The 27321-nt window shown below is 46.5% G+C and overlaps 1 protein-coding gene across 1 annotated transcript; it reads right to left on the reverse strand.

Annotated features, from left to right (window-relative positions):
• Window positions 1–22730: 22730 nt before the first annotated feature.
• LOC103652908 (translation initiation factor IF-2) lies at window positions 22731–24098 on the reverse strand. The gene has a single exon (XM_008679901.3). The coding sequence runs from the start codon at window positions 23967–23969 to the stop codon at window positions 22986–22988; it is 984 nt and encodes a 327-aa protein (XP_008678123.2). The 5' UTR covers window positions 23970–24098; the 3' UTR covers window positions 22731–22985.
• Window positions 24099–27321: the final 3223 nt, after the last annotated feature.

Genomic DNA, 27321 nt, shown 5'->3' on the forward strand with positions numbered 1-27321 from the left:
CATTAGTCTCATCAAACACAACGTCACAAGAAACTTCAACAAGTCCTGAGGATTTGTTAAAGACTCTATATGCCCTTGTGTTTGAGTCATATCCTAGTAAAAAGCCTTCTACAGTTTTAGGAGCAAATTTAGATTTTCTACCTCTTTTGACAAGAATAAAACATTTGCTACCAAAAACTCTAAAATATGAAATATTGGGCTTTTTACCGGTTAGGAGTTCATAGGATGTCTTCTTGAGGATTCGGTGTAGATATAATCGGTTGATGGCGTAGCAAGCGGTGTTGACCGCCTCGGCCCAAAACCGATCCGGTGTCTTGTACTCATCAAGCATGGTTCTTGCCATGTCCAATAGAGTTCGATTCTTCCTCTCCACTACACCATTTTGTTGTGGAGTGTAGGGAGAAGAGAACTCATGCTTGATGCCCTCCTCCTCAAGGAAGCCTTCTATTTGTGAGTTCTTGAACTCCGTCTCGTTGTCGCTTCTAATTTTCTTGATCCTTAAGCCAAACTCATTTTGAGCCCGTCTCAAGAATCCTTTTAAGGTTTCTTGGGTATGAGATTTTTCCTGCAAAAAGAACACCCAAGTGAAGCGAGAATAATCATCCACAATAACTAGACAGTACTTACTCCCGCCGATGCTTATGTAAGCGATCGGTCCGAATAAATCCATGTGTAGGAGTTCCAGTGGCCTGTCACTTGTCATGATGTTCTTGTGTGGATGATGAGTGCCAATTTGCTTCCCGGCTTGGCATGCGCTACAAATCCTGTCTTTCTCAAAATGAACATTTGTTAGTCCTAAAATGTGTTCTCCCTTTAGAAGCTTATGAAGATTCTTCATTCCAACATGGGCTAGTCGGCGGTGCCAGAGCCAACCCAAGTTAGTCTTAGCAATTAAGCAAGTGTCGAGTTCAGTTCTATCAAAATCTACCAAGTATAGCTGACCCTCTAACACTCCCTTAAATGCTATTGAATCATCACTTCTTCTAAAGACAGTGACACCTACATCAGTAAATAGACAGTTGTAGCCTATTTGACAAAGTTGCGAAACGGAAAGCAAATTGTAATCTAAAGAATCTACAAGAAAAACATTGGAAATAGAATGGTCAGGTGATATAGCAATTTTACCCAAACCTTTGACCAAACCTTGATTTCCATCCCCGAATGTGATAGCTCGTTGGGAATCTTGGTTTTTCTCATATGAGGAGAACATCCTTTTCTCCCCTGTCATGTGGTTTGTGCACCCGCTGTCGAGTATCCAACTTGATCCCCCGGATGCATAAACCTACAAAACAATTTTAGTTCTTGACTTTAGGTACCCAAACGGTTTTGGGTCCTTTGGCATTAGAAACAAGAACTTTGGGTACCCAAACACAAGTCTTGGAGCCCTTGTGTTTGCCCCCAACAAACTTGGCAACTACCTTGCCGGATTTGTTAGTCAAAACATAAGATGCATCAAAAGTCTTAAATGAAATGCCATGATCACTTGATGCACTAGGAGTTTTCTTTCTAGGCAACTTAGCACGGGTTGGTTGCCTAGAGCTAGATGTCTCACCCTTATACATAAAAGCATGGTTAGGGCCAGAGTGAGACTTCCTAGAATAAATTTTCTTAATTTTGCTCTCGGGATAACCGGCAGGGTACAAAATGTAACCCTCGTTATCCTGAGGCATGGGAGCCTTGCCCTTAACAAAGTTAGACAAATTTTTAGGAGGGGCATTAAGTTTGACATTGTCTCCCCTTTGGAAGCCAATACCATCCTTGATGCCAGGGCGTCTCCCATTATAGAGCATACTCCTAGCAAATTTAAACTTTTCATTTTCTAAGTTATGCTCGGCAATTTTAGCATCTAATAAAGCTATATGATCATTTTGTTGTTTAATTAAAGCCATGTGATCATGAATAGCATTGATATCAACATCTCTACATCTAGTGCAAATAGAAACATGCTCAACGGTAGATGTAGAGGGTTTGCAAGATTTTAATTCTACAACCTTAGCATGTAGTATATCATTCTCATTTTTAAGGTTAGAAATAGTAACATTGCAAACATCAAAATCTTTAGCCTTAACAATTAATTTTTCATTTTCAATCCTAAGGCTAGCAAGAGAATCATTCAATTCCTTAATCTTAGCAAGCAAATCATCATTATCATTTCTAAGACTAGGAATTGAAGCATCACAAACATGAGAATCAACCTTAGCAATTAATTTAGCATTTTCATTTCTAAGGTTGTTAATGGTCTCATGGCAAGTGCTTAGCTCACTAGACAAATTTTGACATTTTTCTATTTCTAGAGCATAAGCATTTTTAACCTTAACATGTTTCTTATTTTCCTTGATTAGGAAGTCCTCTTGGGAGTCCAAGAGATCATCCTTTTCATGGATGGCACTAATTAGCTCATTCAATTTTTCCTTTTGTTCCATGTTAAGGTTGGCAAAAAGGGTACGCAAATTATTTTCCTCATCACTAGCATTATCATCACTAGAGGACTCATATTTAGTGGAGGATTTAGATTTAACCTTCTTCCTTTTGCCGTCCTTTGCCATGAGGCACTTGTGGCCGACGTTGGGGAAGAGGAGTCCCTTGGTGACGGCGATGTTGGCGGCGTCCTCGTCGGAGGAGGAGTTGGTGGAGCTCTCGTCCGAGTCCCACTCCCGGCAAACATGGGCATCGCCGCCCTTCTTCTTGTAGTACCTCTTCTTTTCTCTCCTCTTGCCCTTCTTGTCGTTATCCCTGTCACTGTCACTTGATAAAGGACATTTAGCAATAAAGTGATCGGGCTTACCACACTTGTAGCAAACCTTCTTGGAACGGGATTTGTAATCCTTCCCCTTCCGTTGCTTGAGGATTTGGCGAAAGCTTTTGATGATTAAAGCCATCTCCTCATTGTCGAGCTTGGAGGCGTCAATTGGTTGTCTACTCGGTGTAGACTCCTCCTTCTTCTCCTTTGTCGCCTTAAATGCCACCGGTTGTGCTTCAGACGTGGAGGGCTTCTCAAGCTCGTTGATCTTCTTTGAGCCTTTAATCATACATTCAAAGCTCACAAAATTCCCGATTACTTCCTCGGGAGTCATTAGTGTGTATCTAGGATTACCACGTATTAATTGAACTTGAGTGGGGTTAAGGAAAATAAGTGATCTCAAAATAACCTTAACCACCTCGTGGTCATCCCATTTCTTGCTCCCGAGGTTGCGCACTTGGTTCACCAAGGTTTTGAGCCGGTTGTACATATCTTGTGGCTCCTCCCCTTGGCGAAGACGGAAGCGACCGAGCTCCCCCTCGATCGTTTCCCGCTTGGTGATCTTGGTGAGTTCATCACCCTCGTGCGCGGTCTTGAGTAGGTCCCAAATCTCCTTTGCATTCTTCAACCCTTGCACCTTGTTGTATTCCTCCTTGCTTAGAGAGGCGAGGAGTATGGTTGTAGCTTGAGAGTTGAAGTGCTCGATTTGGGCCACTTCGTCCGTATCGTAGTCTTCATCCCCTATGGATGGTACATGTGCTCCAAACTCAACAACATTCCATATACTTTTGTGGAGTGAGGTTAGATGAAATTTCATTAAATCACTCCACCTAGCATAATCTTCGCCATCAAAGGTTGGCGGTTTGCCTAATGGAACGGAAAGCAATGGAGTAGGTCTAGATGTACGAGGATAATGTAAGGGGATCTTACTAAACTTCTTGCGCTCTTGGCGCTTAGAAGTTACGGACGGCGCATCAGAGTCGGAGGTCGATGTTGATGAAGTGTCGGTCTCGTAGTAGACCACTTTCCTCATCCTCTTGTGCTTGTCGCCTTTCCAATGCGACTTGTGAGAAGAAGATTTTTCCTTCTTCTCTTTGTGGTGAGAAGAGGAAGATCTTTTCTCCTTCCGTTTGGAGGAGTCCTTCTTCTTCTCCTTCCTCTTGGTGCGGGACTCTTCCGATGAAGTGCTCCCTTGGCTCGTAGTGGGCTTGTCGCCGGTCTCCATCTCCCTCTTGGTGTGATCTCCCGACATCACTTCGAGCGGTTAGGCTCTAATGAAGCACCGGGCTCTGATACTAATTAAAAGTCGCCTAAAGGGGGGGTGAATAGGGCGAAACTGAAATTTACAAATATAAACACAACTACAAGCCGGGTTAGTGTTAGAAATATAATAGAGTCCGTGAGAGAGGGTGCAAAACAAATCGCAAGCGAATAGTGAAGTGAGACACGCGGATTTGTTTTACCGAGGTTCGGTTCTCTCAAACCTACTCCCCGTTGAGGAGGCCACAAAGGCCGGGTCTCTTTCAACCCTTACCCTCTCTCAAACGGTCCCTCGGACCGAGTGAGCTTCTCTTTCTCAAATCACTTGGGAATCAAACTTCCCGCAAGGACCACCACACGATTGGTGTCTCTTGCCTCAATTACAAGTGAATGTTTGATCACAAGAAAGAATGCCAAAGAAAAAGAAGCGATCCAAGCGCAAGAGCTCAAATGAACACTACAAATCACTCTCTCTAGTCACTAAGGCTTTGTGTGGAGTTGGGAGAGGATTTGATCTCTTTTGGTGTGCTTTGCAATGAATGCTAGCTCTTGAATAGTGGTTGGAAGCTGGAAAACTTGGATGACTTGAATGTGGGGTGGTTGGGGGTATTTATAGCCCCAACCACCAAACTAGCCGTTTGGTGAGGCTGTCTGTTCGATGGCGCACTGGACAGTCCGGTGCACACCGGACATGTCCGGTGCGACAGCCACGTCACCAAAGCCGTTGGATTCGACCGTTGGAGCTCTGTCTTTTGGGCCCACCTGGATGTCCGGTGGCGCACCGGACATGCACTGTAGATTGTCCGGTGCGCCAGTATGGGCGTGCCTGACGTCTGCGCGCATAGTGCGCGCATTTAATGCGTCGCAGGTAGCCGTTGGCGCCAAAATAGCCGTTGCCCCGCTGTTACACCGGACAGTCCGGTGAATTATAGCGGAGCGGCTGAAGTGAAATCCCGAGGCTGGCGAGTTCCGGAGGCCGCTCTTCCTTGGAGCACCGGACATGTCCGGTGTACACCGGACAGTCCGATGAATTATAGCGGAGTCGCCTCTGGAATTTCCCGAAGGTGACGAGTTTGAAGCTGGTGTCCTCTGGTTCACCGGACATGTCCGGTGGCACACCGGACAGTCCGGTGCGCCAGACCAGAGGTTCCTTCAGTTGCCCCTTTGCTCTTTTGTTGAACCCAATACTTGGTCTTCTTATTAGCTAAGTGTGAACCTTTGGCACCTGTATAACTTATATACTAGAGCAAACTAGTTAGTCCAAATATTTGTGTTGGGCAATTCAACCACCAAAATTAATTAGGGACTAGGTGTAAGCCTAATTCCCTTTCAGTGGTGACAAGGAACAAGGCTCGACTTGTGGCAAAAGGTTATGCCCAAGTTGCAGGTTTGGACTTTGAGGAGACTTTTGCTCCTGTGGCTAGGCTAGAATCAATTCGTATCTTGCTAGCATATGCGGCTCACCATTCTTTCAGGTTGTACCAAATGGATGTGAAGAGCGCTTTCCTCAACGGGCCAATCAAGGAGGAGGTGTACGTGGAGCAACCCCCTGGCTTTGAGGATGAACGGTACCCCGACCACGTGTGTAAGCTCTCTAAGGCGCTCTATGGACTTAAGCAAGCCCCAAGAGCATGGTATGAATGCCTTAGAGACTTTTTAATTGCTAATGCTTTCAAGGTTGGGAAAGCCGATCCAACTCTTTTTACTAAGACTTGCGATGGTGATCTTTTTGTGTGCCAAATTTATGTCGATGACATAATATTTGGTTCTACTAACCAAAAGTCTTGTGAAGAGTTTAGCAGGGTGATGACGTAGAAATTCGAGATGTCGATGATGGGCGAGTTGAACTACTTCCTTGGGTTCCAAGTGAAGCAACTCAAGGACGGCACCTTCATCTCCCAAACGAAGTACACGCAAGATTTGCTTAAGCGGTTTGGGATGAAGGACGCCAAGCCCGCCAAGACGCCGATGGGAACCGACGGACACACCGACCTCAACAAAGGTGGTAAGTCCGTTGATCAAAAAGCATACCGGTCCATGATAGGTTCTTTGCTTTATTTATGCGCTAGTAGAACGGATATTATGCTTAGCGTATGCATGTGTGCTAGATTTCAATCCGATCCTAAGGAGTGTCACTTAGTGGCTGTGAAGCGAATTCTTAGATATTTAGTCGCTACGCCTTGCTTCGGGATCTGGTATCCAAAGGGGTCTAACTTTGACTTGATTGGGTACTCAGATTCCGACTATGCTGGATGTAAGGTCGATAAGAAGAGTACATCGGGGACGTGCCAATTCTTAGGAAGGTCCCTGGTGTCGTGGAACTCTAAGAAACAAACTTTCGTTGCCCTATCCACCGCTGAGACCGAGTACGTTGCCGCAGGACAGTGTTGTGCGCAACTACTTTGGATGAGGCAAACCCTCAGGGACTTTGGCTACAATCTGAGCAAAGTCCCACTCCTATGTGATAATGAGAGTGCTATCCGAATAGCGGAAAATCCTGTTGAGCACAGCCGCACAAAGCACATTGACATTCGGCATCACTTTTTGAGAGACCACCAGCAAAAGGGAGATATCGAAGTGTTTCATGTTAGCACCGAGAACCAGCTAGCCGATATCTTTACCAAGCCTCTAGATGAGAAGACCTTTTGCAGGCTGCGTAGTGAGCTAAATGTCTTAGATTCGCGGAACTTGGATTGAATTGTAGCATACATGTGTTTATGCTTATGATCATGTTCATTCTGCATTTTGTTGCTTATTGTGGTGCTCAAGTTGTACAAACACTCCCTGGACCTCACAAGTCCTTTTTGCAAGTGATGCACATATGTAGGGGGAGCTGTGCTATAACTTGACCCTTTGAGACTAACCATATGCTTGAGTCTGCCTGTTTTAGTCTCAAAGGAGGTTTGAAAGGGAAAAGGTGGACTTGGACCATGAAAGACTTCCACTGCACTCCGATGAGAGGGTAACTTATTCCAAGTTCATCTCCTGTACTCTTATTGCCTTTGTGTTCTTATTTGAAGATTTTGGTGAGGCAATGGGGTTAAAGGGCCAAGATTGATCCCGTTTTGGTGCTTGATGCCAAAGGGGGAGAAAATAAAGGCCAAAGCAATAGATGGATCAGCTACCACTTGAGAAATTTTGAAAATAGTAGATTAGAGCTTTTAGTTTGTCAAAACTCTTTTTTGGTCTCTTATGTCAAAAGTTGGTCTCTTGTGGGGAGAAGTGTTGATTATGGGAAAAAGGGGGAGTTTTTGAAATCCTTGATCAAATTTCTTTGGAATACCTCTCTTTATGTCTCTACAAGTGGATTTGACTTAGAGATAGGAATGTGAGTTTAATTTGCAAAAACAAACCAAGTGGTGGCATAGAGTGATCCATATATGTCAAATTGAATCAAAACAATTTTGAGTTCTTATTTTGATTTTGTACTTGTTCTACTTGCTTTATGTTGTGTTGGCATAAATCACCAAAAAGGGGGAGATTGAAAGGGAAATGTGCCCTTGGACCATTTTAAGTATTTTGGTGATTTAGTGACCAACACAAGTGCCTAAGTGTAAAATGGTGGACAAAGTACAAATCAAGGATAAAGGTATGTTTCTCAGACTTAGTACATTGTTTTATGGACTAATGTATTGTGTCTAAGTGCTGGAAACAGGAAAAATCCAATTGAAAATGCCTTGGCTCGAGCAGCCAAAGTATGCTCAGTCTGGGAGCACCGGACTGTCCGGTGGTGCACCGGACAGTGTACGGTGCACCAGGCTGGCTCGAGCGAAGTGGACGCTCTCGGGAATTCACCGGCGACGTACGGCTATAATTCACCGGACTGTCCGGTGAGCCAACGGTCGGCCGCGCAATCTGCGCGGGACACGTGGCCGAGCCAACGGCTAGAAGGGGGCACCGGACTGTCCGGTGTGCACCGAACATGTCCGGTGCGCCAACGGCTCTCAGGCTGCCAACGGTCGCCTGCACCATTTTTGGAAAGAAATCAGGCACCGGACAGTGTCCGGTGTGCACCGGACTATCCGGTGCGCCAGTCGACAGAAGGCAAGATCAGCCTTCCTAGATTGCTCTCAACGGCTCCTAGCTGCCTTGGGGCTATAAAAGGGACCCCTAGGCGCATGGAGGAGCACACCAAGCATTCCTACAACATTCCTAAGCACCAAGACATCAATTCCGTGCCTTTGATTCTTTGCGATAGCAATTAGAGCTCTAGTTGAGTAGTGAACTCATTGAGTTGTGTTGTGAGCTCTCGTTGCGACTTGTGTGCGTGGTGTTGCTGTGATTTCTTGTCTTGAGTGTGTTGCTAATCCCTCCCTTGCTCCGTGCTTCTTTGTGAATTTCAAGTGTAAGGGCGAGAGGCTCCAAGTTGTGGAGATTCCTCGCAAACGAGATTGAGAAAAGCAAGCAAAACACTATGGTATTCAAGTTGGTCTTTGGACCGCTTGAGAGGGGTTGATTGCAACCCTCGTCCGTTGGGACGCCACAACGTGGAGTAGGCAAGCGTTGGTCTTGGCCGAACCACGGGATAACCACCGTGCCATCTCTGTGATTGATCTTGTTGGTTATTGTGTTTTGTTGAAGATTCCTCTCTAGCCACTTGGCGGTTATTGTGCTAACACTTAACCAAGTTTTTGTGGCCTAAGTTTTAAGTGTTACATGATCACCTATTCACCCCCCCTCTAGGTGCTCGCAGGTAGACACACCCACCTAAGCTAGCGGTCCTCGACGAACGACGACAAGCCTCACAAAGTTGCCTGTACAGGAAGGCCAACACTGCAGAAGCCCAGCTGTAACCTCCTGTCGTATCCCAGTCAGTCAGGCAGGGCAGAAACATCCATGACGCGCTGTCGCCTGTCGCGTCTAGAAAAAGAACTGAACCAAATAGGTGGATAATCCAAGCTCGACAATGGTAGCCAACCGTATGCTCTTCTGCACCAGGTGGACACTCCCCAAAAGCCTGCCTAAGCCAGGTCAGTGGGACTCCGGTGTTGTGGCTACCTCGTAGGTCATCCGGAAGCAGTCTCCCAAGAAAGGCCTCCACCCTCTGCCTCCATCCGCCTGGTGATGCCTGACAGGTCACTGGACGACCAATAATGCTGAGACCAAGAATCTTCTGGCAATCTTCCAGCGTCACGGTCATCTCCCCGTAGGGAAGGTGGAAAGTGTGAGTCTCTGGCCGCCACCTATTGGAAGACAAACGAATACAAAATCATTAGTATGCAAAGTAGATTTGATAATTGTAAAAATTAAACAACTAGAGAAGTCTTTACCTGTCGACCAGAGCCGTCAATGTCGCTGGGTTGAAAGTGGGCAGCCCACGGCGAACCTGGAACGATACGACGTCCAAGCCAGCCCTCTGTAGGAGAGGAGTGTACCTCTCATCGTACCTCATCTCCTCCAGAAACCGGTCGTGGGTCCGGACCCGCAGAACGCGCAACACCTAGCAATCAAAGGAATTTCATTAGTCAAATATACGTCGCATATATTAATTCAAAAATAGAATATATGTGCAAAATATTACCTCTCCCTCTGCGGTGAGACGACCCCTATGGTGCTCGTCGTAGTGAGGGTCCAGCAAGTAGAACTGCGCCATCCTGCAAATTAAGATATCAACATATTAGAATAAAAGTTGTGTACAAAGTGTAACAAAAATATCGACATATTAGAATAAAAGTTGTGTACAATAAAATATTAAAATGTATCACACCTGACTAAGTGTCCAAATGCATGTACGTGAGTTGTGGCCAAGTCTCCCGCATTTTCCGCATTCATTCTGCTCTAGGTCCACGAGAAAGGGGGACGCTCGACCTCTCCTACTACGACCGGAAACCTGATCCATAACCATGTTGCACCGGCTCCTTTTCCTACTACCACGTTTGTCCCATCGATGCGCTGGATCAGCAACGTATATCGGACCGGTGTACGTTGGCCGTTGTGACTCATCAAGAAATGGCTCAAAACGAGGGCTCCAGGTATGTACTAAGCTCTCTACACTGAACTCAGAAGGTATTCTGCTCTCAAATGCAAAGTTACGATGACGTGCGGCCGCAACATAATGAGAACATGGCAAATGGTATTGTCTAGGTTTACCACAACCGCACGAGAATGCATCAAGTAACACGACATGTGTCCTCGAAGGCCGCACCTCACCGTCAGAAGTTATGCCGCCTAGTGTTGTTACCTCGTATTTACCCAACTCCTCATCAAAGCATTGTACCTCATGTCTATGGGCACGTTCTTTTGCATTATTAAGGTGTGATGTTGATTTAGGTGCCCATCTCTGCCCTCGCGTCTGCATTGCCTTGGCCTGTGCGTGTCTATCATTAAACCAAGCCACAAGCCTATAAAAAGTGAAATGTTACTATAGCATTGACTGGCATGCCGCGTATACCCTTGAGCGCACTGTTAAATGACTCGGCCATGTTGCTAGTCTGAAACTCGAACCGCCAGCCACCTTCGTCGTAGGCCCTTGTCCATTTCTGCGGTTCCCTCAGCAATCCAGCAATCCAGTTCTTACCTTCAGCATTTGTTGCATCTTTTAGTTCCTTCAACTTATCCTCGAAAAACGAAACCTCCAACTGTCGACATACCTCCTCAAAAAGGGGGAAGTTAGCCTTGCTATGATCCTTTCGAAGAAGATTTTCTGCTAGATGTCGAGTGCACCATCTATGGTGCATGGGTGCATAGCCAGGAATCTGCTCTTGCACTGCATTAAGAATACCTTGGTGTCTGTCAGATATGACACCAACCTCGCGACCAGGGTCTACGACATGGATCCGAACAAGCCGCAAGAACCAAGACCAACTATCTCTGTTCTCCCTCTCCACCAAAGCAAATGCCAAAGGAACCAATGCGTTGTCTGCGTCGCATGATATGGCAACCAACAATGTGCCCTTATACTTCCCAAGCAGAAAAGTACCATCAATAGAGAGCACGGGACGATAATGCCTGAAGGCCTCTATGCACTACGAGAAACACCAGAAAGCACGAAAAAATATCTCTCTGTCGTTCCTCCATTCATTAGGTTTGGGGATGTACTCGTAATGCATGCCTGGGTTTTTTGCTTTGATTGCATTGAACAATGCTGGTAACTTCTCATAACCCTCCTCACAATCCCCGTATATCATCTTCCATGCTTGATGCTTTGCCCTCCATACTTTCCCATATTTGATCCTGTAACCAAACAGCTCCGAAGTCATGGTCATAATTGACTTTACCTTCAAGTTTGGCTGACCCTTCAATATCCCCAATATCCTTTTCGCAATCAGGGTAGATGTCAACTGACGATGCTTAGAGCCCAGCTCTGTCTGGGCATAAGTGTGTGGACCTACAATTTTGGTGGTCTTAAACTTTCCGGTGTCCTTCTGCCTTCGGGCACATACCCTCCAATTACATTCCGACACCTCGCACACAACAGTGTAACGACGCTGTGCATACGAATGTCTCACCTTGAACGGTCTCTTGCGGTTCACAGAATATTCCTGTAGCCATCGTCTTAGTGTAGGCAGATCCTTGAAAAGTAAGCCTACCTTAATCTCAATGTTGTTGGCGTTATCCAGAGCCTCTAGCAGTTCATCATCACGTCCTTCAGAATATGCACGGGTGGAATGACTTAGACTGCTAAATTCATGTACTGCAGGGTCACGCTCTGGACACAAACGTCTTATGAGTTCAATTTCTTGTTCGGTCATTTCTTGAACCGGACGGTCATCATCAGAATCTAAGGCCCGTGCAGCCTCTTATGGCTCCTCCTCATCCTCAATCTGAACATCAACACTATTGGATGCCCTGCATATGTTGTCCATATTATATGACACAGGCACATCAAGATAAGCACCATTATCGATTTGTGGAGATCCTGCATCGGGTCGAAGCAAGAAATACCACATTAAAAAGTCTAATCAAACGAAATAACGATGGATATGAACAACGTGTCAAAGACACTTACTAGGATGATCCTGAACTGGATCCTGGGTCAATGGGATCTCTTGGGGGTACCACCGGATTAGAAGCCCCACAAACGCTAGGAAGAGGACGAGAAATCCCATACTCGTGCGGCCCCGATTGAGCATCGGGCACAACAACCACTTCTTCCGGAAGCTCTACCAAAGGAGCTTCAATACGAGATGCATTTGGCATTTGTGGAGACAACCCGACTGGAGCATCACGATGAGTAACAGATAACGGCTGAACAACCACATCCAAACATGGTGGAAGCATCGTCTTCACAATTCTTACATATCTAACCCAATCATCTTCTGAGGCAATGGAGATCAACCGTCGGACAACTGTTCCATATGTAATATGGGACAACAAACCCTGAATTGATATTCTAGGGTCGTTTATGTCGCAACTAATCTCCTCACAAGCTCGAGCAAAAATCTTGTCAAAAGATGGTCTTTCATCGAACAACATGGTCATGATCTTCATACCATCAAAACTAACATTCCCATATGCATCTATCCCCACGCTTCCTCCATGGTATAGTGTCACTAGGGTGTCCATCTATTGCAAAAATGGATTACTAACTCAATAATGGCTAGGTACTTAAGCCTAAAAACTTACTAAATAATAAATAAATAGTAACTACTTATTAACTAATAACTATATAGTAAATATTAAATGACCACATCAAACTAAATTACATAATCTATGAATAATGTACGAAAACAATGTATACCTGAGATCGCGTACGAGTCCAGCTAACGGTGGAGAAGGTCAAGTCGGAAAAACACCTATGTGCAAAAAATACTATTGTCAATAAAAAATTTGGCAGCACCTCCCCTGTAAAGTGATGTTTCGAAAACCTGCAAATAAACGACAACACGATGGTTGACAACACAGAAAACTGCACGATATCTACATAATAAACAATATGCTGAACATGTAATATCAATGCGCTAAACAAAATGCTAACTATATAATCACTAAGAATTTACTAAACACTAAATATATGCTAAACAAGAAAATAGCTAACTATTTACTAAACACTAAACAAGTGGATAGCTAACTAATTACTAAAAACTAACAATAGCTAACAATATGCTAAACACTAACAATTTACTAACTAAGTAACTAACAACAATAAAAAAATTTACCTACTGGCGCGTGGAGGAAGCTCCTGGCGGCGGGCAGAGGAAGCTCCTGGCGACGGGCGCGCGCGGTGGCGGCGCGCGGTGGAGCTCGCGGCGGCGGGGCGGCTCGCGGCGAGGGAGGGAATGGCAATGCAAACGACCAGAAGGAACAAAGAAGAGACGCGGAGAAGAAACGGCCGCGCGGTTAAGTCCTAGCTCGGCGCCAAGATCTGTGGCGCCGAGCTAGGTGCCACGCCAGCAGCCACGTCAGCCCTGGCAGCCATGGCCATGTCAACGCTCGGCGCCATAGGCTATGACGCCGAGATGTGTTAGTTCGGCGCTATAGCCTATGACGCCGAGCTAAGGGTCTAAAATTGATATTAAATGTTTTTAGGTCTAAACGTGATTTTAATCCTGATAAAGGGCTAAAATGCAAAAAAAAAAAAATCGGGCGCGGCATCATGGACGCCGAAAGAGAACGCACGCGCGGGTTTCTCTCCGCGGTGTCCGTGCCGACCTCGCTGACCGCCCTGAAAAGCACGCACACAGGCATGGCCAAGCTGGAACTCTGTCTCATAAACCATACATATAGCAGCCTGCTTGCCCATGCTGATACCAGTCAACCGAGCAAAGTACGTACTAGCAAGCAAATTAACAGCAGGATTCATTAAATTCCACACAGCACATTGTACTACAATATATTTTGGCATTCATATCAGATCAACGGCCTAGCTACTAGGTCAAGATCTAGTAGTACTAATGATGTTTGATTATTTGCCGCGCCGGCGTACGTCACCTACATATAATGGCTCAACTATATATGTGGAAGTATTTGGTACCCGATCGAGTTTAGCTACCCGATAATTCGTGGACCTAGATGTATTTTCTATAAATATTGTCATCCTTGGACCGGCCGGGAAGCCCCAGGACTATGGAATTATATATAGTGGTCAGTGCCATGTCGAGCTGTCTCTACAAATAAAGGATTAGAGACGTCTGGAAATACCAATCCTGCTGCGCGCGCTAGAGGTGGTTTCGCGCGGCTGCATGGGCATTCAAAACAAGTTTTCTTTATCTTTTTAGGTATTTGTGGTAATATATATCCCTATCTAGCCTTTGAACTATGATTTTACTCATAGTTTTTCAACTTTGTGTGAGCGTGCAACGTTGTAAATGATGTGTGTTTGGTTGACGAGTGAAGAAAAATGTAGCGTCTCTACTATTATTTGGGTCCTATTGTTTGGGTGTTTTGTTTCCAACAAAATAGAAGCGGAACGGCTTCTATAATTTATCATAAATAGTTGTAATGCTTTCGCTCTACCAAACACGAGCGCTCTCATCCGATCCCCTCTAGACATGTATGGCTCTTCAACCAAACAAAAAACATAACGATTTCAATATATTTTACTATTCAATCAAACAAGCGCTCTCATCCGATCGCCTCTAGACACATATGACTCTTCAATCAAACAAATAACATAACGATTTTACTATATTTTAATATTCAATCAAACAAAAAAATAGAATGACTATATTCTACTTGTCAAACATAGAATAGAATGACTCCATTATCAAGAACTCAACACTGCACGGCTAGCTGCCGGCCGGCGGCGGCTCACGCCACAGCTTGCACGTGCCAGCTGCGCATACGCACCGACCAACGACCATCATATATGACGAGACATGTCGCCGTCGACTGCCTTGACCTCATCAAACCTCGGCCGCTCCAGTCCACAAAATGGCAACGACGGCATCGCGGACCGCCCCGAGTTTGCTGCTAGCTAGCTAGCGCTCGAGACTCTGATGACCTGCGTGTCCTGTCGTTCTTCGAACGAATATATGCAGGCGGCGGCGGTGATGATCGGGCAGGGGACGTGTTTCTTCGCATTATATTGCCCCGTGCCGCCGGACATGCATGACGCGCAAGACTCGTCGTCGGTCATGTCGTCGTCGTCTCTGTTGCCGGCGAGGCGAGGCGAGGGAGGTCACGCCCGCGATTGGTCAGTCGTGTCTTGTATTGTCCGTCGGGCCTGCCATGCCATGCCCATCCTGGGTTCTCTCTCTCTTGTGCAACTGTTCCAAAAAGAAACTTCCTGTTACGTGTGCTGCTACGAGAGGCTCGGCAGTTACTACGTCGTCGGTTGACATGAATTTACCTCCGGATCCTGTCGCTTCTTAATTGGCCGGGTCATATGATGAGCAGGTATTCAAGGCGTGAGATTGACTCAGGATCAGCTAACTAACATTATACTCTCTCTGCTGTTCTATTAGTTATCGTTTTAGACAAGGTTTGATCAGTTAAATTTATAAATTTTTTGACTACAAATAACTATTTTATTATATAGTTTTGAAACACAATGTTTATATACACCGATTTATCTTAACAAGTACTTTTAAAAAAGTATAAATTTATTAATAGTTTATTTGTATTTTAACAAAAAACATTGGTTAAAGTTATACTTTAGAGACCTTGTTGATCGCTGCCCTAAACGACAACGACAACTAATAGCACACCGGACGGTTACTAGCAAATGTTTGCAAAATGGCAGAGCTAGAGCTGATTTTCATGCTAGAGCTAGAGCTATTTTTGGACAATCTAAAGCACTGATAAGCTATTTCTGTCAAACAGACCCTACAAAAAACAAGAGAATAAACCAGAGTTTACCGGAAGAAGATAGGATAAATAAAAAGAAACGAAAACGATCCGGCTCAGCCTGTGGATTACACCATGATTTGGATCCACTAATCAAATTGAGCAGCAAGACTTGGCTTTACCATATGCGATAGCAAGAGCATTTCTTTATGAAATAGGTTTCTCGTATTGGTCATAGTGGGATGAATCTCTTTTACTTTTAGGATTAGTTAGAAGTTTAAATCCCCTTAAGTTCTGGTTTAAGTTCTGGTGAGGATTTGAGCTTCCAAATTAGCCCAGAAGGTGAAGGTCGTATCTCATTTCTGGTTGTCCAAATTTCCAACAAATGAGCACAACAGTTGTCATGAAGAATTGGGACTGTGTAACCTGACTTCTGGAACATCTATTCCCAACATTGTTGCGCAAATGGGCATTGAAGAATTGGGACTGCAGCAGCGCTGCATCTGCTTCTTGGTTGTCTGCGTCCTGTATGCATCAAGCAGATGATCTGTGAGAGCAAAAACCGGCACATCAAATTGAGATTTTTTTTTTTAAAAAAAAAGGGACCACATCCACATTGTACACGCATGTTATGGTCCGAGATCGGGAGGATTATCTGCACTGATTCTGAGTGTTGAACTGCAACACCTGTGCTGTGCATCCAACTGCTGCCACTCCATATAACGCTGCCCTACTTGTGCGCGTACGAATAATGGACGCTGGCGTTCGCCGACGACGATCAATGCTGACACTGCCCTGAACCTGCTGCTTTAAAAATTTTTGCTCCCTCGCCTCTTGTTGTGGATGAACGTTTGTGATGCATGGTCCCCGGCCGGCCTAACTTATTCCTTGAACCAACTTTTAAATGGATTCGACTATTTCACATTGTGAAAAAAAAATAGTGTCACAGTGTCACGTCAACCAGAACTCAAATTTGTGCTCTGCGAATCGAAGCAAGCAGACGCAGTTCCCTAAACGATCATTAAATTTGTGTTCCTAACTATATATGTACACAAGTTGTCTGTCTGTTTGGATGTATTTGTAGCAAAAATTAGCAACTACTGATTATTTTATTAGCAGATTTAGAGTTGCTACTAATTAATGTTTAGCTACATTTTTTGGTGTGTCTGTAGGGTATATTCAGTCACAGGTGGGAGTACCAATCTATCACGTCTGCACATGCAGCCCGGATCGAGCATATAGAATCTTTCGATGGGTATCCATTATGATGAAATGGTTGAGGGTACAGATACCCGATGGGTATCCATTATGGATAGTGGGTATGGAATAATTTTGCACTTACGATAAAATAGTGGGTACATGTAATGAAATATTTTTCTCAAGTCGTTACGGCTTACGGGTATGATCTTTGTGTGTTTTGGTTGCCTACACCACTGTGTCTAGAAGGCTGGGCGGATGCAGCCTAGACTTTATAGAAGGCCCAAGACAAACATGCACTGACCCAAACCCAAGACGGGGCCCAACTTGGGTCGTCCATCATGTGTGGTGGGCCTGTGATGTGCTTTCTAAAACGACCGGGCTGAAGCTATAGCTCCCCTTTAGTGAGCGTGCACGTTGCAATGAGCAAAAGAAGAGAGCACGTCCAATGATATCGATAGCCACCTCTTCTTACCTTTGGCTGTCAGAGCGGATGCTCCTCCAAAGCGAAGCGATGGCCATGGCCATGATCCTTCCTTGTCCTGTTCCTGTCTCGTCGTCCTCGACGACACACACAATCACGCGAAAGGGCAAAAGGCCAGCCGGCCGTACGCCTGGCCTGGAAGCACGCACGGGAGGATGTGAAGGAAGGCATCGACAACAGGGAGGTAGATGATGGTACACAAAAAGATCCATGCATATAATATACAGTCCTGAACAAGCATAGCTCGAAACTCTTCACGTCTCGTATCTTATTCTTTATTTTAAACTTTACTCTTCAAAAACTGTCAAACAATATTATCTACATTCATACAATGTCTGTTCTAGGGTACCCGTTGGCGACAGTTTAAAGTTAAATATGTAGACATGTACGAATAATAAAATTTGTAAGCAAGGCCACACATGTGGAGGCCGAGTCCACTCCAGCCAGACCTCAAAGACTCAACGCGTCAAAGTCTTTCGGAGAGGAAATTCTCCGGATGGGTGGCGGAACGTACCCGCCCTAAATCTTAAGATGAGGAGGGGTCTAAGCGTTTTGCCTGTCTATTAGGAGATCGATGAACACGAGGGAACACGAGAATTTAGAGTGGTTCAGGACACCGGAGCGTAATACTCTACTCCACTGTATGTTGTATTGAGTCTGTGAGCTTGAGAGCTTGTATGAACTTGTGAGTCTGAGAGTCCGCCTTGTAACGTCATGTGCCCTCCCTTTTATAGCTCAAGGGAGGGACATATAAGGATGCTGAGCCCCGACATGTGGCCCAGGAACATAACAGAAGGAATACACTATATGAGTAACTAATGCAAGTAACACCTGAGCAATCTCCCGGCGCCATAATGTCCGCAGTCCACGCAGTATTGATACGCGGCGGCTGCTTCCTTGGTGACGTACGAGTAATGATGAGCGTAGTGCATGCGGCAGTATGGGCGTACTGCCTGGCAATGGAATGGACAGGCACGCCGCCTGCCAGCGGAATGGACAGGCCTCAATAAATGCGGAGGCGGTACATCGTCTGCCAGTGGAATGGACAGGGCTCAATAAATGCGGAGGTAGCACATCGCCTGGCAGTGGAATGGACAGGGCTCAATAAATGATGAGGCGGCACATCGCCTGCCAGTGGAATGGACAGGCGGCGCACCTCATCCTCAATAAATGCGGATGCCGCGCAGCTAAGAGGCCTTATGTCAGGCTTCGCCCGTTGACTTACGTCACGTGCACCATGCTACGTGGCACCATCGGGGCTCCGCCTGAGCGGGGAGCAGAAGTGCATACGATAAGGTCCGGACACGTGTCGGCTCCGGACCCCCGCCTGGCCTTGATTAAGGCATGGGTATTCTCTATCCCAGAATCTCGAGACCCTGCTGTGAGCGGCCCGGACCCCACATAGAGGGGTCCGGATCCCATCCTATGGGTCTGGTTTGCGCCCGCGGGGGTCCTGGACCTTACCCGGAGGCCCGGTCTGTATATACAGGGGTCCGACACTTTCTCATGGGGGTCTGGACTCACTGTTGATACCTTGGGGTCACTAGTACAATTTGGCTCTATACAAGCGGTAGGATTTTTACATCACAGGCGGTTCGGTTAGAAAACCGCCTGTGATGTCCCAGGCGGTTTAGTACGCCTGTGATGTAATAGTATCACAAGCGGTTTTTGTTTAGGACCGCCTGTGATGCTCTATCCTTTTCACAAGCGGACCCTAAGACAAAACCGCCTGTGATTGTAAAAATATGAAAATACAATTTAAATATGAAAATAATTTTAATTTTTAACAGAAATATGCAAATACAATTTAAATGAATTAATATTTAATTTTTAACAATAATATGCAAATACAATTTAAATGAATTATAATAGCACACATAGATAACTAGAGAGATTTTAAATTAATTGGCAACCACAATTCATAGTCGATCATACATGATAACAAATACAATTTGATTCATACAATTTTTCATGAACTACCATTTTTCCGCATGTATGGCTTTAAGTTCTTATCAATTTTCTTTTCCACACGCTTGATTCTCTTTGGACCGTTAAAGACGAACATCTCTTCATACTTATTGTATTCCTCATCTTGGTCTCCCACATTCTCAACTCCAACAATTTTTTGCTTTCCAGAAATAACTACATGCATCTTCTCATCTGCTGGATCGAGTACATAGAACACTTGTGCAACACATTCGGCGAGAACCCACGGGTCATCTTTATATCCTACTTTCTTTAAGTCTACCAGTGTGAGTCCGTAGTTATCCACTATCACCCCCACGGGATGTTGTACCCATTGGCACTTAAACAAGGGTATTTTCATGCTTGGGCCATAATCAAGTTCCCATATTTCCTCTATGAATCCAAAATATGTGGTCTTCTGTCCATGTAGGTCAAAAGCATCGATACGAACACCTCTATTTTGTGCAACACTTTTCATGTCTTTTGATTTAGTGTAGAATGTGTACCCATTGATGTCATATGCTTGCCATGATGTCACAAAACACGATGGCCCAGAAGCCAAATTCTTCATTGTTTTCTCATCCGAAGAGTCTCCGAATGGGATGTTTTTGTCCATTAACCATTCGCTGAAACGATGTTTGTGCTCCCTCATGATCCAGTCCTCTGTGCGGTTCTGATTTTCTTTACGAAGCTCATTCAGGTGTTCCTCTATGTAAGGCTCGGCTATCGTGAGATGTTGTAGTACACTACCATGAGCACAATGTACTAGCTTGTAATCCTCAACGCGAAAAGTTTTCTTGCCCATTCTCCCTCTCCCACATAGTTTACCCTCATGTTTAGGTACAGGCACACCTATCATTGTTCCGTCACTGATGTAATCTATACAGCTCTCAATCACTTCTTATGTTATATTGTTGCTCATCACATTACTCTTAGCACCGATTGCTTTTTGCTTTCATTGCAGGTTCCTAAATCTAAGATCAATGCTGAATGGTTAGAAAGAGATATGGTTTCCACCGGCGTGGCTAAGGTTGTAAGAGACTTGCTTTACTTTATGCGCCGTGAAGTTCTTCATCAACAAGGGCTATTCTACAATGTAAATGGAAATTTGCAAAAAATCCCAGAACTAAGTTTGTACACAATATCACACAGTGTTTAGGTCTTTAGTTAGGAACTTTAGATGTTTAGTTGTCTATGGAACTTTGAGATGTTGAGTTGTTAGGCAACTTGATGTGTATAAATCTGTGTATGATGGAACTTGATATATATGTGGATGAATCTGTGTATGGAACCTGCTATATATGGGGATGTTTGAATCTTTGTATGATGAATATGTGTTTGAATCTGTGTTTGAATCACAGGCTGTTATTAATTCTGTTTCTGTATATGAATCTGGAAAATATATATGAATCTGCTTCTGTATATGAATCTGGGAAATACAGGCGGCTTATAATTAAAACCGCCTGTGATGTGTGTCTATCACAGGCGGTTCTTTTAAACCGGACCGCCTGTGATGTGTGACTATCACAGGCGGTTCTTTTAAACTGGACCGCCTGTGATGTGTGTCTATCACAGGCGGTTTTTGATTGACCGCCTGTGATGTTGTTTTACATCACAGGCGGTGCACCACAAGCGGTTCCTGGAACCGCCTGTGTAGAGGCTAACCGGATCGCCTGTATAGAGGATACCTGTAGTAGTGGGTATATCATCTTTTCTGGCCACGTGGCAAAGGAGCTGTGCGTGGGACCAGACCATGGCTCGCCCAGCCTCGGGCGACTACTCTGGGCCAGCGACAACACCCGACCACTCCACGTGGACAGTTCTACGCAGTACCCACGTGGCTAAAGATAGCCGCGTGGGTACTACATCTTCATACGGTAGTAAGAGGTACCCCTGTTTTAGGGTACTGACAAAGTCCAAACTTGAATGTGGTTCCAAACTGATCAAATTTCAACCTTCACCTCGATCGACGCGCGCGGTTGCACGTGGACGGTCTCTGGAACTACTCTATTGGATGAGAATGAGATGCTGTCAGCTTTCGTAGTACACACACGATACAGTGCCCCTCTTAGTGAACAATCAACTCCAAGTGCGATGGTTTGTATTACCATATACGCCGCCCATGGCATCTACCACTTGCTCTCCGAATGCGCCATACGTAAGATTTGTTTTTATTACCCAGTATCTTCCATTAATCCAGATACTCATCTTTATAATCAACCGCCCTTTGCAAGTAACTCATTTGACTAGTGTGGTGTTGTGTGTGTGGTTAGAGCATCTCCAACAACGTGACCTATAAAAATGCCCTTTAATTTGAAAATGAGTATATTTTATAGAATTTAGGGCACCAACAAAACACCCCGCTCCAACAGTAAAGTCTCAAATCTAGATTATAGGGCAGCTCACTACGGTGTAGTATATTTGAGTCACTTGAGAGGGTGCCCTATAGCTTTTTGATAAAATTTTATGAAATGGGGCACTGTTGGAGTAATTTTTCCTGTGTAGAGCCCTATATTTCAATTTAAGACACTAGTTTGAGGCATTGTTGGAGATGCTCTTAATAACGAAGTGCTAATAATGCATAGGAACCTATGGTCGACAGTCACCAACACTGTGGCGTAGAGTATTGTCAGTGGTTCAGCAGTCACTCGCTACTTCACTAGACTACTTCACTAGACGGGCGAAGAAAACTACCAAGAGTTCCTTCACAAGCTTGCAATAACTAGGCAACAGTGTACTGTCAGGGCCGGGGAAACCTGCCGGTGCAAGCAAATCTAAACGTTGGTTGGTTCTTTGACCTTTGTTGTTTTTCAGTTCAGACTATGAAAAGCTATGCGTCAAACATCGCAAAGCAGTGCAACAGTTGTTTTGGTACGTCTACCAACCGTCGCCCTAAAGCCCAGTTTGATCACTTACAGTTTAAAAAATAGTTGTTTCAACAATCTTCTATAAAATATTTCTGTTCGTTCCGTCAAAAAAAAAATGCAAACTCACTACCGGAATCCGGCGCGGCTGAAAAACACTCCCGGCGCGGCTGAAAAACACTCAGTAAAGAGAGTTTAGCGAACAGTACATCGACAACTCAGTAAAGAGAGTTTAGCGAACAGTACATCAGCAACGGTTCCTTTGCCGAGTACTTTTTATCCGACACTTGGCAAAGGCTTTGCCGAGTGTCCCTCGATACTCCACAAAGAAAAGCCGTCGTCACGGCGACCAGTATCAGAGACGACGCTTTTGCCGAGTGTTTGGCACTCGGCACATGTTTTATTTGCCGAGTGTATTTCTGTGCCGAGAGCCCTGCTCTCGGTAAACGCGGTCGTTAGATACCGAGAGCAGAACTTTGCCGAGTGTCCGACAAAAAAACAACCGGCAAAGAGCCGGATTCCGGTAGTGAGGCACAATCACCATATCCATGTCTGAGAAATATTTGTTCAGGTAGAATCTGCACCAATGATCTGATCTCCATCCATCTCATCTTTTGAAGGCAGTTTGCACAATGGCCATTGCTCACGAGCATAAGCAGTGCTGGTTAGCGTTGCTAAACTTTTTTACAAAAACCGGTTACTGGCTAACCATGCATTTTTTTACATGTAATTAACACACATCTCATACAATTTATATAACTCAGAAAGTCTACAAAAAGTACTAGTAAAACACAGAACTGGCTGATCATCAATGCACCTTCTTGGAGAAGAGCCCCTTGATGCCGAACAGCCCGCCGCCGCCGCGGGCGGCGCCGACGTCCGCGCGCCGGCAGCTGACCTGGTGCCGGTATCCGATGCAGGAGTTCACGCTCAAGTTCAAGCCGCGGACGCCGCTGCCAAGGCCAGGCTTCCGAGCAGCGCTGGCCGGTTTCTCCTTGTGCCGCGGCGGCGGCGCCCGCCTGTCGGTGAACGGCTCTGAGGCTGAAGGGGCGGAGGTGGGGACGGGTGCAGGCTTGGCAGCCGGTCGCCGGATCTGCCAGACCGGGCTGGATCGGCCCACCGCCACGCCACCGCCGCCGGAGCGGCCCGGGCTCGCCACCCACCGCCGGAGCGGGGGCGCGCCGGCCTCGCCGCGGGAGTTGCTGCGCGAGCACGGCGCGCTGCTGACCTTCCGAGCGGGCGGCCGCGGCTTGGACGTGCCGGACCCGGACCCGGACCCGCCGCCGGCCGAGCGGCTCCGCGAGAAGGGCCAGATGTTGATGTTCAGCTCGGAGCCCGCGCCGTTGGAGTGGGAGTGCCCGCCCTGTTTCCGGTTCCCGGCGCCGTCCTTGCGCTTCTCCCTCTCCTTGTCCCGGTCCTTCTCCTCGGCTCCCGGCGCCGGCTTCTTGGAAAAGATGTCGGTCCAGCGCTTGGACCCTCCTCCTCCTCCTCCGGTGGCGGTGGGCAGAGCTGTGGAAGTGATCGAGGCCGGAGGCGGCGAGACGGTCGCGAGAAGGAACGCCTCTCCTGGCTCCGGCTCCGGCTCCGCGACGGGCACGCATTGGCTGATGCCGCTGCCAATGTTACTTGATGCGGGTTTCGGTGTGAGGACGGGGAGCGGGAGGAGTACCCCGCCGGCAAAGAGCTCGTCGGCGCAGGAGGGCGAGGCGGCGGGGTTGGGGTGGAGCGGCCAGAACTCGAACTCCGGGGAGGAGGACGCGCTGCTGCTCCTCCTCGCCTCGGCGGCGTCCATGGCTGCCTGAGAGTTGGATGAGCTGCCTGCTTGCTCCGATTGGATTGCTTCGGCTCCCTGCGAGGTGGTGGAAAAGGGAGGAGGGGGGCGGAGAGGAATGTGTGGAGGTGGCAGCGCGCGGCTTTTGTATGGGTGGATACGCGAGCCAGATGAACTGACGAGGGCCATTAAAAGAGGAGAGCACATGGGTAGGTAGGCCCCACGAACACCATCCCAATGCTGCCAAGATATATTAATTTGGTGGGACCCGCGGAGGGTGGTGGGGCCACTCGCCGGTGGCAGGGAAGTAACTAGTTTTTTTAATCTGCATTCTTTTTGCTCATTTAGAATCAGAATTTTATTATTTCTAACTTTTTTCTCAAAGTGGAGAACCTAGGGTCGATCGACTTCAACCAGACTTTCTAGGGCAGATTAACAACATTCTATAATTAAATATTTTTAACATTGAGCTAAACAGGAGGTTAAAAATATAACTTGAAGTAAAATGGTAAATCTGTAAGGTTTGCACCTATATATATGTCCAATAAGCACGAGGCCCGTGAGCCCGGCACGAAGCCCGTTGTTTGGGCCCGGTCCGAGCCGGCACGGTCCGGTTCTATGCGGGCCCGGGCCGGCCTGGCACGAATAAGCGGGCCGGGCTCGGACAAGAAACTAGGCACGGTGGGCTAGCCCGGCACGGGCCGTTTACCTCTAAGCTCGTTAAGCCCGATTTTACACTAAAACGTACTTACCGGCCCGTATAGCCCGTTTTTCGGCCCGTTTTTTCGTGCTAAACGGGTCGGGCCGGCCCGGTTTTCTAACCGTGCCTGGCGGGCCGGGCCCAAAACGGGTCGGGCTTCACCGGGCCCGGGCCGGGCCGGGCGGCCCATTTGGACATCTCTATTTGCACCCTTAGACATATTGCATAGGTGTAGGATCTAGCGTCGCCTTTGTCACTCCGGCGAGGTGAGCGCGAACCCCTCATAATCAACACCACGGTTCCTCCATAATTTTCACGTAGAGCTCGATAGAGACAACACCCGAGTCATCTAGGAGATGGCAACCTCCAAGAGTAACAAGTCAATGACGCTTGCCCGGTGTACCACCTAGTGCCTCAAAAGATCACAAAGGATGCAAATGCACTAAAACCTCCCAATCACTCACAAGAATACAATCTCAAGCAACGAGTGTGAGAGTTTGAATTAGAGGATCACAAATGAGCTCAATGTGTGCTAAGAGTGGCCAAGTGAGCCCTCACACACGAGCTCCACTTTTATTTATAGCCCTCAACTCAAACCTAGTCGTTATGTGCAACTAGCACATGTTCTGCGCACGCGCGGACGGTCCGCACCCTATGGTCGGACGTTCCCCCGTACCAGTAACGACTATAAAGACCGTTTGAAACATGTCAGTGCTGTCAGAAAAAGTCAAGCCCGGACGGTCCGCCCGCCTAGGCTGGATGGTCTGGGACCTGTAAATATGAACTACCAGACCACTTACCAATTTAAACAACCCGGGCGAACTGTCCGACAAGTAGACATGGCCAAATGGGCGGCCCGGCCTGGCACGGCCCGGGCACGACCTGGCACGGCCCGGGCACGACCAGGCACGACACGGTTAGGGCACGACCCATTTGGTCCGTTTAATAGCCGTGTCGTGCCGGCACGGCACTAGTGCCTAAGACCAGGCCCAAGCACGGCACTAAGCCAGCTTAGCCGTGTTGTGCCTGACTTCGACCATTTTTCTCAAAGTGGAGAACCTAGGGTCGATCAACTTCGACCAGACTTTCTAGGGTTAACTGAAAGGGAAATATGCTCAAACCTTTTCCTAAATGATTTTGGTAGTTGAATTGCCCAACACAAATAATTGGACTAATTAGTTTGCTCTAGATTATAAGTTTTACAGGTGCCAAAGGTTCAACACAAACCAATATAAAGTCCAAGAAAGGGTTCAAATAGAAAGGAGCAAAAGACAACCGAAGGCTGCCCTGGTCTGGCGCACCGGACTGTCCGGTGTGCCACCGGACAGTGTCCGGTGCACCAGGGAGATCCACTCTGAACTGCTCAGCTTCGGGTTTTTGGGGAGCCACTCCACTATAATTCACCGGACTGTCTGGTGTAGCACCGGACTGTCCGGTGTGCCAAGCGGAGCAACGGTCGCCAGCGCAACGGTCGAGTTCAACGGTCGGTTGACACAGCTACAGTGCGCGGACAGCGCACGCAGAGTCAGAGCAGGCGCCAGAAGGCGCACCGGACAGTGAACAGTAGCTGTCCGGTGCACCACCGGACTGTCCGGTGGCCCCACCTGTCAGAGCTTCAACGGTCGAACCCTAACGGTTGGGTGACGTGGCTGGCGCACCGGACTGTCCGGTGCGCCCATCGACAGCAGCCCCTCCCAACGGCCACTTTGGTGGTTGGGGCTATAAATACCCCCAACCACCACACTTCAAGGTATCCAAGTTTTTTCAGACATCTCACTCAATACAAGAGCTAGTGCATTCAATATAAGACACAATTCAATTGAATCAAAGCCTCTCCAAGTCACAGTTCCACTCAAAGCAATTAGTGACTAGAAGAGAGAGTTTTGCTCGTGTTCCTTGAGCTCTTGTGCTTGGATCGCTTTTCTTCTTCCCATTTCTTGTTCTCAATACCTTTGTAATCAAAAGCAAGAGACACCAAATTGTGGTGGTCCTTGTGGGGTCTAAGTTACCCATTTGATTGAGGAGAAAAGCTCGCCGGTCTTTGTGATCGGTGGAGAGAGGGAAAGGGTTGAAAGAGACCCAGTCTTTGTGACCACCTCAATGGGGAGTAGGTTTGCAAGAACCGAACCTCGGTAAAACAAATCATCGTGTCATCCGCTCTATTTATTTGGTTGATTTGTTTTCGCCCTCTCTTTCGGACTCGACTTTATTTCTAACGCTAACCCCGACTTGTAGTTGTGCTTAAAGTTTATAAATTTCAGATTTGCCTATTCACCCTCCCTCTAGGCGACTTTCATTAACAACCTTCGATAATTAAATATTTTTAACATTGAGCTAAACATGAGGCTAGAAACGCAACTTGAAGTAAAATGGTAAATCTATGAGGTTTGCACCCTTAGACATGTTGCATAGATCCATTACAACGTTTCTAGCACTTGTATTTGATCTCTAACTTCTTTTTTATAGAAAAGTGTGTTTTTTTACTTGATTTGGCCTAAATCAGGAACCTAGTGAAAATCTGAGAAAGTGGTGAGTTTCCCACATTTAGTCAATTGGAATATGTGTTAACTATGTTTTTCTAAGTCGTAGCCTCGTAGGGAAGTTCCCAAGAATAGTCGAAAAATATTTGGAGAACTTAGGCTCAAAAGAGCCTAAGTTGTGTTGGTCTAGGCC

Source organism: Zea mays, chromosome 4 (genome assembly GCF_902167145.1).
Source record: "Zea mays cultivar B73 chromosome 4, Zm-B73-REFERENCE-NAM-5.0, whole genome shotgun sequence".
Classification (NCBI taxonomy): Eukaryota; Viridiplantae; Streptophyta; class Magnoliopsida; order Poales; family Poaceae; genus Zea; species Zea mays.

Bases quoted from the DNA above. Each gene is read 5' to 3' on its own strand.
- LOC103652908 (XM_008679901.3), bottom strand. From the start codon at position 23,969: ATGGACGCCGCCGAGGCGAGGAGGAGCAGCAGCGCGTCCTCCTCCCCG.